The sequence below is a fragment of the Fusarium solani genome (genome assembly GCF_023522795.1).
Source record: "Fusarium solani strain SB1 chromosome Unknown bctg00000006, whole genome shotgun sequence".
Classification (NCBI taxonomy): Eukaryota; Fungi; Ascomycota; class Sordariomycetes; order Hypocreales; family Nectriaceae; genus Fusarium; species Fusarium solani.
Genome location: NW_027072151.1, coordinates 2769492 through 2783160, shown reverse-complemented (window position 1 = coordinate 2783160; position 13669 = coordinate 2769492). Strand labels below are relative to the sequence as shown.

The 13669-nt window shown below is 53.7% G+C and overlaps 2 protein-coding genes across 2 annotated transcripts; both read left to right on the top strand.

Moving 5' to 3' along the window:
• Window positions 1-3817: 3817 nt before the first annotated feature.
• On the top strand, window positions 3818-6225 carry MRS44_010584 (uncharacterized protein; the record flags this gene model as incomplete). Its single annotated transcript, XM_046284551.2, has 2 exons — window positions 3818-3982; window positions 4042-6225. The coding sequence occupies 2 exons, from the start codon at window positions 3818-3820 to the stop codon at window positions 6223-6225; spliced, it is 2349 nt and encodes a 782-aa protein (XP_046128386.1).
• A 2091-nt stretch (window positions 6226-8316) lies between these two features.
• On the top strand, window positions 8317-10434 carry MRS44_010583 (uncharacterized protein; the record flags this gene model as incomplete). Its single annotated transcript, XM_065620173.1, has 5 exons — window positions 8317-8522; window positions 8577-9176; window positions 9224-9475; window positions 9522-10050; window positions 10102-10434. The coding sequence occupies 5 exons, from the start codon at window positions 8317-8319 to the stop codon at window positions 10432-10434; spliced, it is 1920 nt and encodes a 639-aa protein (XP_065476362.1).
• Between the last annotated feature and the right edge of the window lie 3235 nt (window positions 10435-13669).

Genomic DNA, 13669 nt, shown 5'->3' with positions numbered 1-13669 from the left:
ACGTCAATTGCATAACTCGCACTAACGGACCTTGTACACGTGTGTGGCAGGGGTTCGCGTGTTTCGAAAAAAGGCTATGCACCAAACCCATCGCCATCTTTATGTACTGTGCGCCTCCAACAAACCAGACCAAGCCGTCGCATGGAAATGTTCCCGCTCGGTCGCCGGCGTTGGCTGCTATCCTAGCCGGGCTCTCTCCGTTACTCGTTACTGACTCTCCAGTGTGTTTCGTCATTCCAACGGCGGCGACGGAACCCCCCTCCCCGAGGCGAGTTTCCTCCCCCTCTCGTGTTCCCCGTCCCCTCCCCCTTTTTTCTTATTTCCAGGTCCCTGAACCACTGGACGGGATCGCAGGGCACGTCCCGATCAAGGGAAAGTGAAAACGAGAAGAAGTGTCGAGACTAGACAGGCAGTTTGATTACCTTGCCCCCGGCTGCCCCGGCCGCTGGAAGACGGCCTCCGCACGCACCAAGCAGCCAGCCCACGAGGGCTCTAAAAAGAGAAAAGAAAGAAGAAAAGAGTGGAGGGGAGGGGCGGCCCCGGGAAGCCATTTCATGCGACCCAAGGCGCCGAGGCAGAGGGACCCCGTCTTCAAGGCCCGGCCACCAAGAAAAGGCTGGCTGCTTCGCTTGGACGAGGCGCCGCGACCCGCGAAGCGCCAGAGGCTGGTAGCGAAAGGATGAGAAGAGCTCACGGCGTCTAGATGGCGCTCTCGACGGCCGCGTCGATTCCCACCAGGCTGTGCTGGGTATTGGTTCGTCAACAGGACGCTTCACGACGACGGGGCGAGAAACGGGGCGAGAAATGCAGGGGAGCAGAGAAGGTCTTGATAAGCTGTGTCTGCCGCGAGGCCACGAGGATGGCCGAGGCTGAGGGTGTGGCAGGGCAGCGCGTGTGGGCAGCCTGAGAACGCGCCTGTTAGAGTGCGCGCGTCTTGCATTTCTCCATCGTCAACCCTCGTCCATTCGCCTTCTCGCTGACCTCCCACAAACAACTCTTGTCCTCGATGTTTATCAGCCATAGGCCGCGGGGTCTTTGTATGATGAGTCGGATATTATCCACTTCGTATTTCTATTATCGTCTTCGGCTTTGAGAAGCAAAGCATAAAATCAACTGGTCCCGGGACCCAAGATAGATTTGCTCATCTCTCGAGGCCTGGCGCCCCCAGACAATGGTCCCCCTGTAGATTATGCAGAAGACGCGGCTGGCGGCATTTCAAGGGACCAAGCCCGGGCGAGGTCTTCTTCAACGGAGGAATAATAAAACCAAACTAACCCGGGGGTGTCATTGTTCTTTTTTGCCCCCAAATTAACAATAATAAATTGCGATACCTCACGGAGCCAGCCCAAAAAAGAAGAAACGAAAAAAAAAACATACAAGACAGAGGCAAGGCGCCCCGCGAAGCCGGACCCGCTGGCGAGATTGGGCATGGATGCCAGTCTCTTCTTCTCTTCACTTCCCGTTGGCGATTTCCCAGAGGTCGGCAATGATTGACCACCTTCTGCGACACCATCACACCTGGCGCCCTTGTTGGGATGGATGATATCCTAGCAACCTGAACCTGACCTGGGCGGGCCTGGCAAGGCTTGGGGGGCTAGGGTATCTTGTCCCCCGGTGCTCCTAGCTAGCCTAGGCCATCTCTTGACTACCTGTCGCTCTCCCAATCGTTCTGTCATTCAATTCATGCTAGTCGAGTAGCGAAGTTGCGAGAGTCGTCCATTTGGATCACGGAGACCATCAACATCACCAGAAGCCTAAACAGTACCCCCGTGATCGGTCCCATCCCATGCCATTCGACGTCTGCCATTCCAGCCCATACCAACGAACCAGCCAGTCCCGTCCAAGCCCATCGGCCACACGACACGGTAGAGTGCGTACCGTCCGCCATCCCTCTAGCGGCCCTCTGACCCAGTGTGTGTGCTCTTCTGACCCTCCCTTGGGGGGCACGCACGCTGTCAGGTCTTGATTCCCAGAACCTTGCACACCCTTCTGTCTCTTGTCCGTCACTGTCCCATCCCGGTCTTCATTCTTTTCTTCTGCGACAGTTGAGAGCACGCACTCACATATCGCACAGCAATCCTTGGGGAATTCCCCACGTACCGTAGCCTTTGCGCCTCTGACTCCGATCTGGTCATCTCCTTCCCGTGTGCCCTTCTCCCTGTGCACATCTTTGCATTGTAGATTTGCCTGCATGCTTATGCTCACCACGAATACGTGCTAGAGCATATCACGAATGCCCCTTCGGGGTGAGGTAGAGAGTCCCCGAAACCCCCCATTGTAAGTCGTTGCGCGACTCGGGACCAAGGTTTGTCAAGGGCCTTGGCTCTTTCGTCCGCACCGCAACGCACCGTACCCGTACCGTACTCCAGGGCCTTGCCAGCCTTTCAAGAGGAGCTCTCTTTTCTGCCCGGACTGGCCTTCAGTGACTGGGGGTGGGCGAGTTGCACCAACCGGATGGCGGGTACGTACCCTGCCTGCCCGGCGGGTCCCTGTTTTTTTCGTTGCTGGGTTTTCCATTTTCTGACCAGGGCAACTGAAAGTGGACAGCCCCCCCGGCCTCCCAGGGCATGTCCCAATCGTCAGGCCGCTGGCCACGTACAGTGACAAAGTGTTCAAGAGTCTGTACACTGGGCCAATAGAGAGGGTACATGCCCTACCAGCCTCTTTTATCACAGAGCCCCAAGTCCCGGCAAGGTCCCCGCTGGCAGCTCGCATGTACCTCTGACCTCGAAACCTCCTATCCCATTATCCCCCATCATCCCAGACGGGGGCTCCATTGCTTCTTTTCCATCCTTTCCTTTCCTTGCTGCACTCCACTATCCACCGATGCCATTGATCCATTGCCCACGCCCCCCCGTCTCACATCTCCACGCCTCTGGCCTTCTGGCTCTGGCTTCTGGCCCTTTTTGGGCTTCTCTGGGGGGACTTTCTTGCTCTGCCTCTGCTTCGCTGCTCGCTGCGCTCTCTCCCTCGCTCGCTCTTTCTCACCTCACCCCATTCATTCGTCTGCTCTGCTCACCTGCGTCGCTTTTCCCTCTCCTCTTCCTCATCCTCCTCCTCACCTCTCTCCACCACAAAAAAACACCAGCCTCTCCTCGTGTCGCTGCTATTGTCATCGTCGGCAGTTGCTCGTTGAATGCTCCCACTTCCTCTTGAATCATCCACCCCCATCAATACACAGCGGGAGCTTCGCTGGGGCCCATTGAAGCAACTCACTAGTGGCCTGAGGATCCTGCCCCGATCGGCAGGTTCAAGCCACTCCCCCCTGGACCTGGGCAAGAGCTTTCCCTCTCCTTTTCGTTAATATCGACTCTATCCACTCTGCAATCACCCTCACTTCAGTCACTCCTTTTGCCCTTCCTGGACCCTCTGGCGAGATCAACTCTCTTTGACGCTCACTCTCCATCATCTTGAGCTACTCTTAACACTTGCATCCCTTTTCCTCGATCAACCGGTATCCATCTTCACCGTTCTACCGCCGCCACTACCCGTTCACCTCACTGTAACGATTTACCACCACCACCACCACGAATTCCGCTATTACGACTGCATTCGCTTGCACGCACGCCCTCAGCTCGCACGCTCGTCGTCATTCTAATCACACTTGGTCAACCTGAATGCTCCGGTAAATCGGTCTTTTGCTCTTTGATAGAGCCTGTCTATCGCTTCAGGCCTGGATTAGGTATTGTCTATCGCTGCTGGTCAATGTCGGGAGTCCTTGGAGCCAATCCCTAACGCCGTTCCTCAGGATCTCAGCTCTCACTCGCGTGTCACACAACATCTCGAGGTAGACTGTATCTTGATCACAGCCGACAAAATGACTGTCACAAACGACCTGACTCATCGGAGTCCTTCGGGCCACCAGCTCGCCCTCGAGGACCGATTTGAAGTTCTGAAGGAGATTGGTGATGGTAGCTTTGGTAGCGTCGTTCTTGGAAGGGTCCGGACAGCGGGTGCCAACGTTGCCCGCCGAGGGACTGTGGTAAGTTTCACTCGATGCGCGCCCTGCGTTGTGTGACAGCACCCGTAACAGTCGTTTAGGTTGCCATCAAGACTATGAAGAAGACCTTCGAGTCAATAACGCCCTGTCTGGAGCTCCGCGAGGTCGTCTTTCTCCGCACCCTCCCTCAACATCCTCACCTCGTCCCCGCCCTCGACATCTTCCTGGACCCCTACAGCAAGAAGCTGCACATCTGCATGGAGTACATGGAGGGTAACCTCTACCAGCTGATGAAGGCCCGCGACCACAAGTGCCTCGACAACGCCAGCGTCAAGAGCATCCTCTTCCAGATTATGCAGGGCCTTGAGCATATCCACTCTCACCACTTTTTCCACCGCGACATCAAGCCGGAAAACATCCTCGTCTCCACTTCCTCCCACAGTGAATCCAGCAACTCCTTCCGACGATATTCAGCTCTCGTGACGCCTCCTTCCACGCCTCCCACCTACACCGTCAAGATCGCCGACTTTGGTCTTGCTAGAGAGACACACTCTAAGCTTCCATACACCACTTACGTTTCCACACGATGGTACCGAGCCCCCGAGGTTCTCCTGCGAGCGGGAGAGTACTCTGCTCCCGTGGACATTTGGGCCGTTGGCGCCATGGCTGTTGAGATTGCCACTCTGAAGCCGCTGTTCCCCGGTGGAAACGAGGTCGACCAGGTATGGAGGGTATGCGAGATCATGGGTAGCCCTGGCAACTGGTACAACAAGTCGGGCGCTCGTGTTGGTGGAGGCGATTGGCGTGAGGGTACCAGACTCGCCGGCAAGCTGGGTTTCTCGTTCCCTAAGATGGCCCCTCATGCCATGGATACCATCCTCCAAACACCGCAGTGGCCCACCGCTCTGAGCCAGTTCGTCACCTGGTGTCTGATGTGGGATCCCAAGAACCGCCCGACCTCCTCTCAAGCTCTCGCTCACGAATACTTCCTCGACGCCGTCGATCCCATGCGCCCCAAGTCCTCCGCCTCTAGAATCCTCGGACGCAAGCAGTCTGACCTTGGCCGTAGCAGCAAGGACTCATCTACTACTCCCACCTCCACAAAGCAATCTTGGTTCCGCAAGTCGCTCATCGGTCGCTCCGAGAGCTCCGACCTGGCCACCGTGCAAGCCCAGGTCAAGGATGCGTCTGCTCCTCGACCTGCTCCAGTACATACCTCATCGACTACCGAAGTGCCTTCAAACGCTAAGCCACGCCCAGCGGCCGGAAAGAGAACTACTTGGACCAACGGCCCCTCGAACGTCGCTCCCATGCCCATCCTACCCACGATCAGGCCCATCTCGCCGGTCCCCGATGCTGTAACTGCCCGAGCCAACAACGGTTACAACGACTCGTACGCTAATGGACATGGCCAGGGGAAGACCAAGAAACTTGGCCGGCAGCTCTCTGTCGCTTCGAGCACGAACAACTACACCGAGATGCACCGACAGCAAGCAGAGCGCGCCCTCAATGGAAATTCGGGCCTTGCGTCGCCACCCAGTGGTCAAAAAGAAAGCTTCTTTTCACACCTTAGAAAGCGTGCCAGACGCTTCTCAGGTCGACACCAGACACCCGTTTCCCCTTCATACGATGATCTGGAAGCTCAAGCTGGATGCGGCCCTTGGGCTAGCAACCGGTCGTCCATGGTTATTGACCAAACACAGCAGCAGGCTCCCATTCCCAAGTCAGAGGTCTATGAGTCCCTGGATAAAGCCCTGCGGGATGTCCAGAACAATCTCGACTCGCGTCCACCTGTACCGCCCGCCCATCAGCTATCGCCTACGAGCAACCTCAAGCGGCATCACTCGCTACCTCACCACCAAGCTAGGTCAGTCGACAACCTGATTGGTGCCGCCCGAGGTGGTCCCATCTCGAGCCGAACACGACGAGCACAGGCGACGCATGGTGTGCATCAGTATGAAGCCCCTGACGAGGAGGAGGAACTGTTGGACGAGGCCCTTACCTCTACCCAACGTGCGATGAAGCGCATGGAGCAGAACTCGAGCAAGCCTCTCCGCCAGTCGGCTAGCAACCTGGGTCTCATGAACCCATATCCAACCCCTTCGCCCTCGGCCAGTGGCAACCAAGTCCTCTTCGGTGATGGCAACGAGGCCGTCACTCCGAGGCCACTTGATCTACACAAGAAGTCCGAGGGCCAGTACAAGTGGCCAACGCCCCCCTATGAGGAGAGCGAGTGGGCGGCTTCAGCGGCGGCTAGCATCTGGGCAGCTGGCAACCGTTTCTAAGTTATAAGACGCGGGACACAACGCGGTACGATTACGTCCAGTGGTGTGGCAAAAGTTCTTTGGTATCGATCGACTCGCATGGTCACGGTGTTTGGTGTTGGGCAAGATACGCAACTCTCTCGTTTTGATCTTTTTCGTCGTTACGTGGACGGTCCTTTTTGATTTTTGGGCATCTGGCTTGACTATACACACTTTATTCCCCCTTTCGATTCAGCAGGCTCGACGTTTCACCAAATACCCGGCCGGATTTTGCGCCGCCTTCTGCATATTACTTATTACTTCTTCTCTATCCCTCCCTTTTCCTGAAACATTTTGCTCTTGTTCGTTTCATCCACCTTTGAGTATCAAATACCCCTTATAGACCGACACAGGCGAGCTCCGCCGCAATCTGCTTGAAGCAATACCGCATATCATTGGACCAATTTCTTTCCTTTGTCAACTACCTACCTATTATATAAGAGGGGGGGGATCGGAGTACGAGGTGCTTGGGCTGCATATGAACGGCCATTTTCTTTGTCACATGTTGGGATATCTCATCTCTTGAGCGCACAAAAAGGGTCAAACAGGACGCCTCCAGGGAGACAGGAAGGGAGTGAAGGAGGGGAGGATCAGTCCAACGTTTGCTTATTGAAGAATGTTGTAAAAAAAAAAAGTCAGCGATCATTTCATTACGCATCTTTTCTGTTTCTCCAGCGCATTCGGGAGACTGCCAACCGAACCGAGTACCTAGATGGGAGTTTTGATACCTTGGCCATGAAGCCGGCCTCAGACCAGTTTGCACTTTTACGACGCGTATATAATTAGGTAGTTGATGCCCCAAGAGGGGAGGCTGGTGCCTCGATGGACGGATGGAGTGGTGACGGGATTAATCAATGGAGATGAACTATGACTTTTGTTGCTACTGTGACGTGCAATGGCTGCCTTATTTGGTGTTGTCTTTGCTAATGAATACGTGACTGTGCAAGGTTTAGTGGCGGCGACGTCGTGGAAAGGATGTTTAACCGAGTATCTCGAGGTGGAGAGAGCGGTTGAATGTTGAAGAATGCATTGGCGCCGTCTCGAGGCCTCTTCTCCCTTGTCGAGTGGGGATGAGGTGACGAAAATAAAGTCACATTTGTGCTGAGCGGGGGAGGCAAAGAAGAGAAATGAGGGTTGGTGGGAGATGAAGTGGCTTGATGATGGATATGAGATGAGGGCGTATGTCTTGGGAGAGGAGTGAGGGTAGATTTGGTGGTTGTGCGGCCTTGTGCAAGGTTGAACATTTTTATGAAGATGGAGATTATTCGGATGAGTGAGACACAATAGTTCTACTTTTGGAATCTACAAGAACAATGAGGGTCTAGGCTGCCATTATCGAGACGTTTACGAGAGCTGGGATCTATAAACGGAGTCGCAGACGTGCGTCACTAGCTTGACGGGATTCAGGTTCAGCCTAGAGTTGGGACCTCGATGCGACGTCAAATGGCGAGGTTGAGGTCGAGGTTGGGGTTAGGGGCGTCACGTGTTGACCAAGGGAATAAGATGGATCGCGACGCTTACCTTAGGCAGCACCATTCGCATCCTGGTAAGCGGAGCTGAAACGACGACGAGAGCCAAGTTTTGACCGACAAGGACGACGACGACGACTCACGGTCTTGGGGGTGTATCTTAAAAACGTGTCATCTTTGTTGATGGGCTTCTCTTTCTTGCGGGCTTTTTCTACCTCTCTTTTCTCTGAAGCAGCCGTGACGATTGGGGTTTCAAGTTTGAGCGGAAAGTGTCAACTGACAAGTGGATGAACGGACCGTCGACTTGAGTGAGACGACGTGGTCCTCTCGACTAAACCTCGCCTCGCTTCATCTTTTCAACAACTCGTTCGACGATAAACCTTTTACTACCTGGGGGCAAGTTTCGCCACCGCCAGTTCGTTTTCGCTACTTCACATCCCCGCCACTTGACGTCCAACGGTCAAGTCGCCCGCATCGCATCGCGGGGGAGGGGTTAAAACGTTTGGGCGACAGGAGAAGGATGGTAACGGCGCATGTGAGACCGAGGGCGTGAAAGCAAAACGAAAACGACAGGCCAGCAGTGTACCATTCATCTGTCGATACCATGGCCAACATGATGAACCTCAACATGCCGCTGCGCACCACCGCCAGCAGCCGGCGCAACCAGGAGAGCCGAAACTACTTTACCAGCTATACGCCCCCCAGCTCGACAGAGGCCATCAATGGTCCTGTGAGGGAGCCTGTGAGGGAGCAGCCGCCTCTGAGTGACCGGTTGATTGTGGGTGTCGACTTTGGCACCACATTTTCTGGGTGAGTATGGATATACAGTTGGCAACTGAGTTGTGTCGTATTGACTTTTCCTAGTGTTGCGGCTGTCTACACATCTACCCCCGATGATATAGAAATCATCAAGACGTGGCCAGGAGGCAACGGCATCACCTCGGACAAGGTCCCTACGGAGATTGCCTACGACTATCCGCCCAACGCGCCCCAAGGCACCGACCCCTCGGTGAAATGGGGTTTCCAGTTCAAGCCCGAGGAGTCGCGGCTGCGCTGCATCAAGCTCTTTCTCGACCGCTCCCAGAAGCTGCCCTTTTATGTGAGCCCGCTCGACACGGCGGCCCAGCTCAAGAGATTCAACAAGAATGTCGTTGATGCTGTGAGCGACTACCTGACCCAGATTTACAAGCATACTATGGATACGCTTACGCGCCGGTATGGCGAGTCGTTTATGGCGTCGACAAAGGTCGAGTTTGTACTGACGTGTCCGGCTGTCTGGAGTGATGCAGCCAAGAACACGACGCTTCAGGCTGCGGAGCGGGCTGGTATGGGTAGTAGGTCTGAGATCCAGATGATTAGCGAACCTGAGGCTGCGGCTGTTTACACGCTTAAGGCGATTCAGCCTAATCATCTGAACGTGGGAGACAACTTTATTGTCTGCGATGCAGGAGGTGGTACCGTCGAGTGAGTCTAACTCATACCCGTCAACCTTCACCCCTAACCTCTTTTAGTCTTATCGCCTACAAGATCATGTCTCTCAAGCCGCTCCGGGTTGAAGAGTCTGCTGTGGGAACAGGAGGCTTGTGTGGAAGTGCCTTCCTAAACTACCGTTTCGAGGAGCACGTCAGGGGCCGACTTGGACAGACCCGGTTCGACGAGATGAAGACCAAGAAGGGCAAGACTTGGCAGATGGGACTCCGCTACTTTGAGGAATTTGTGAAGCGAAACTTTAACGAGGATGAGCATCAGGAAGTCAACGTCCCGTATGTTTATCTCAACCCCCTGTTTGCAATTTTGCTGACTCTTTAGCTTCCCTGGTCTTCCTGATGATGAAGAGGCTGGCCTAGACTCTGGATTCTTGGTCATGACGGGAGAGCAGATCAAGGATATCTTTGAGCCAGTGGTAAAGGAGGTATGTGACCTCGTGCAGGGCCAGGTCAGCAACCTCCGATCAAAAGGTGGCATTGTCTCGGGTATCGTGCTGGTAGGAGGCTTTGGCCAGAGCGACTACCTATACCGTCGTCTCAAGTCTCACTTTACAAGTGCCGCACCGCCTCCGTACAGTGAGCGACCGACACACGCAAACGCCAATGCCACGGAAGAGATGGGATCTATCGAGGTTATGCAGCCTGTGTATGCTTGGACGGCAGTGGTGCGAGGTGCTGTGTTGCGAGGGTTGGAGGGTAACATGGTCATCTCGCGCAAGTCGAGAATGCACTACGGAACATCGTACGCGACCGTGTACGATCCGACAAAGCACTCGGTTAGTGAGCGGTACTGGTCGCCGCTGTGGGAGAGGTGGATGGTATCTGACCGGATGCAATGGCATATTGCCAAGGTAAGTTCACCGTATAATGTTGAACAATCATCACTTACTAACACGACCCAGGGCGAGGCCTTGTCACCACTTGCCCCCATCGCCTTCCACTATACACGCAACTTCCGTCCAGGCCAGTCCCTCATCGTGACGGACGACCTCATCGCGTGCGACGCAGACGAACCCCCAGCAGCGTACACGCGCGACCTGATCCACGTTTGCACACTCACGACAGACCTCAACGCTGTGCCGAGGAGCATGTTTACGCGCCTGACAACGACGAGAGGCGTCGAGTTTGACAACCTCGACTTTACGCTTGAGATGAAGGTCGAGAGTGCCGGGTTGGGCTTTGAACTCAAGGCTGACGGGGTGCGGTACGGCAGAGTCGAGGCTGAGTTTCATTGAGCTGGCGTGTGGGGTTTGTGTATAGGTATATAGATGGAGTGTTGAGTTGTGATATGTATGAAATGGGATCAGTTAGAAGAGGATATAAGAGGTGTTTGTCGTTGGGAGTCGAGGCTATTCAAGCATCGGGTTTGCACATGGCCCAATAGCTGTGGATTATCTTCTGACCCAGGCTGCTTTATCTCGTGAATAGACATATCAAACAGCTCCCCGGCAAGCTCTTGAGTTTGAAACTGTCTTTGCGAATCGGTTCTCGTCGAGGAACTGGCTCATCAAGGAATCAGGCTTCTGGTTCAAGAGTAGGCAGAGGGTCATTTCTTAGGAGGGAGGGAGGGTCAAGTGCTTGGGGCGCCTGCTGGTGAGGCAACAGGAAACTTGCGAACTAGACCAGTGTCTAAGCCGTTCCCTTGGGTTGGGTTAAAATTGCAGTGCATGGGCCGACCAAGTGCATAACGAGGCGACCGCATCAGGAGTAGAAGGCCTCAAAGTGATCTGCAAAAAGTTGCCTTGGCGTAGGCCAACCTGCTGGCTGACTGGGTCGTATCTACCGCATAAGGTTCTTTAGAGAGGGTCAAGATTGCAGTGAAGATGGGTTAAAACCATGTCTCGACGAGGTTTACGTGCTTTGAGGTTTTCCGAGGGGTTACTTAGCTGAGAGCAAAAGAAGAAACTGCTGAAGTACTTCTACAGCAGTGATATCTTGTCCTCAATGCAAGTACCTCTCAACTGTAGCAGCTAGGAAATGTCTATATGGAGATGATGGTGATCCTCCATAGTTTTCGGCAGAGCTTAACATAGGGAATTGCCAACTGGACGATATGATGGTTCTTTTTTTGTTGATCTGGAATACTATCTACCACGGCGTGGAAGAGGACCATAACGCCTCGGTTCCCTGTGTTGAACTTGGCAGCTGTTCGCCTTGTTTACAGGAATGAAGTGGTATAGGTGAGGACTCATAAATATGTCTACAGCAGATTGACGTTCTCTCCACCTAGGTTCCTTGCTTCTAGGTGTTATCTGTAATTTGCTCTTCGAAGTGTTTAGATAAGAACCCTCCTGGCCGTGGAGCTGGGAGTCCACAGGCCTAGTACAATGTGTGAGCGTTTCCTCAGGCCAGGTTAAAATTGCAGTGAAATCGGAGTAGGCTTGCGATCAACTAACATGTGATTGGTCAAAAGGCTGCACGAGGCCAGGGGGCGGGGGCCTCAGAGCAACTCAATAGAAATAATACAACCGTAACACAACCAAGACTCATACCCAAGCCTCAATAATACAGTAACAATAACTAACATGTGCAGTTCGGTTTTTGCCCTAGCTTCCGGTTCAAAAACACACTGGACTATGATTTCTATCTTGTCATCTCACGTTTTGTTCAACACTGCCTCATGCAATATCGCCTTGGCCGCGTTGACCAGGGCTGTGCTGCTCTGAGCGCTGAAGGCTCTTGGGGCGGGTTAAAATTGCAGTGAAAAAAGAAAGAACGGTTTCCCGTCAAAGGAGGCGGTAAAATCACCAGACTGCCTCATGCAAGGTTGCCTTGGGCACGCTGGCCAAGACTGAGGCGGCTCTGAGCACTGGGGGCTCTTGGGGAGAATGTGAAAGGATGATGCAAAATATACCAAGCCTCAAATCGTGATCCGGAATGGATTGTCTGCCACGGCTTAGAGAAGAGTGGTAAAACCGTCGTTCTAGGGAAAGACGATTAGATGGCAGCTGAAGAGCCCAGCCGACAAGATGATCGGGAACCTGCCGGCAGGCATCCATGCCAGTGTTCTCTTCCGAGGGGTTAAAAATGCAGTGAAGACCTGGCTGGCTGCAGCGGCCTGCATCTAGTTCTGGAGACCTTTATGGAGACCTTCTGGAGGGCTCCTTTGAAAGTCGAATGAGCTTGCGGGGCGTCAGAAAAGTACCGGAGGACCCATTGGTTGGGCTACTACCTCGGTTTGCCTTGCGCTGGTGTGACATCCATCCGGGAGGGCTGCCAAGGGTGAGCAACAACGTCTTTCGGGGCGGGTTAAAATTGCAGTGAAGACGGTCGAAGTTGCATGACAGGCCACCTGTCTTAGACAGCTGCCCGCATATGCGAGTGATGGTCACAATAGTGAGCCTACCATGGGATTGTGCTAACTAGATAACTTGACAGGCTGACGTAGGGTTGGTTGCGGAGAGAAGAGTGGCAGAGTCGCTGTTACGTGGGCTCAATCCGCCACCTACTCACCTTGGCTCTCTGCCTAGGTGTCCAGCTTGTAGTTCTATTTTCAGTAAGTCATTCTGGTAGACAGTTGGAAACGGGACCCTCTTGGAAAACGATGTAATTGTGAACCCGTCGGCTAATGTAGGAGTATCCCCTTGGGCTGGGTTAAGAATGTTGTGAAGGAAGCCGATCAACATATGTTCAGACACACCAACCCGCATTTCCAATCATCGGTGTCTTATGCAAGTTTTGAGCAGGCTGACCAATAGTCAAGATGACGTCTTTGGAGGTATGGAAGGCCCCTCTGAGCCCCGAAAGCTTTTGGGGTGGGTTAAAATTGCAATGAAATAGAGGCTCTGCGAGAGAAAGGGGCTTCTGCAAGCCGAGCTACAGTAGGTGCTAAGTGATAATGACGAGAGTGAGCCCATCATGGGACTCTACCTACCAGGTACGTCCGCTGGCTGATGCAGATTGGCTATCCATCATATCAAAGAGAAGTACAACTGCCGTTTCCTGGGCTGAACCCAGCACCAATCTGCTCTGCTTGTATCGGAAGGGATGGCCAAGGTAGAGGCCAAAATGTCTGCAACTACTCTGTGGGTTGACTCTCAATTTTCGGCTTATTTGTATCTATTACCAGTGACTTTCTCCCGGCGACTGTCTATTCCATTTGAAGAGTCCTACTGCCGGTTTAATTGGGAGTCCTTTGCTGGCCGTGAGCCCCTTGGATAGGGTTAACCATGCATTGAAAGGACGAACCACTATTTTGCGGGCTCTTTTTCATGTACTTAAGGCTGCCTTGGGAACTTTGGTTAACAGCCAGGCGGACAACGTAGCCACCATCTTGGCAAAGGCTCTCGGGGCGGGTTAAAATTGCAGTGAAGTTGACCATTTGGGAATGCATATGCAAGTGACGGCCCCTAATGCGAGCCTGGAATAAGATTCTGCCAACCAGATGCCTCCAAGCCATTTCCTTGCTACAGCACGCATAGAGAAAGATGGCAAAGCTATTGTTCCCCGGGTTGAGACCACTGCCTATTC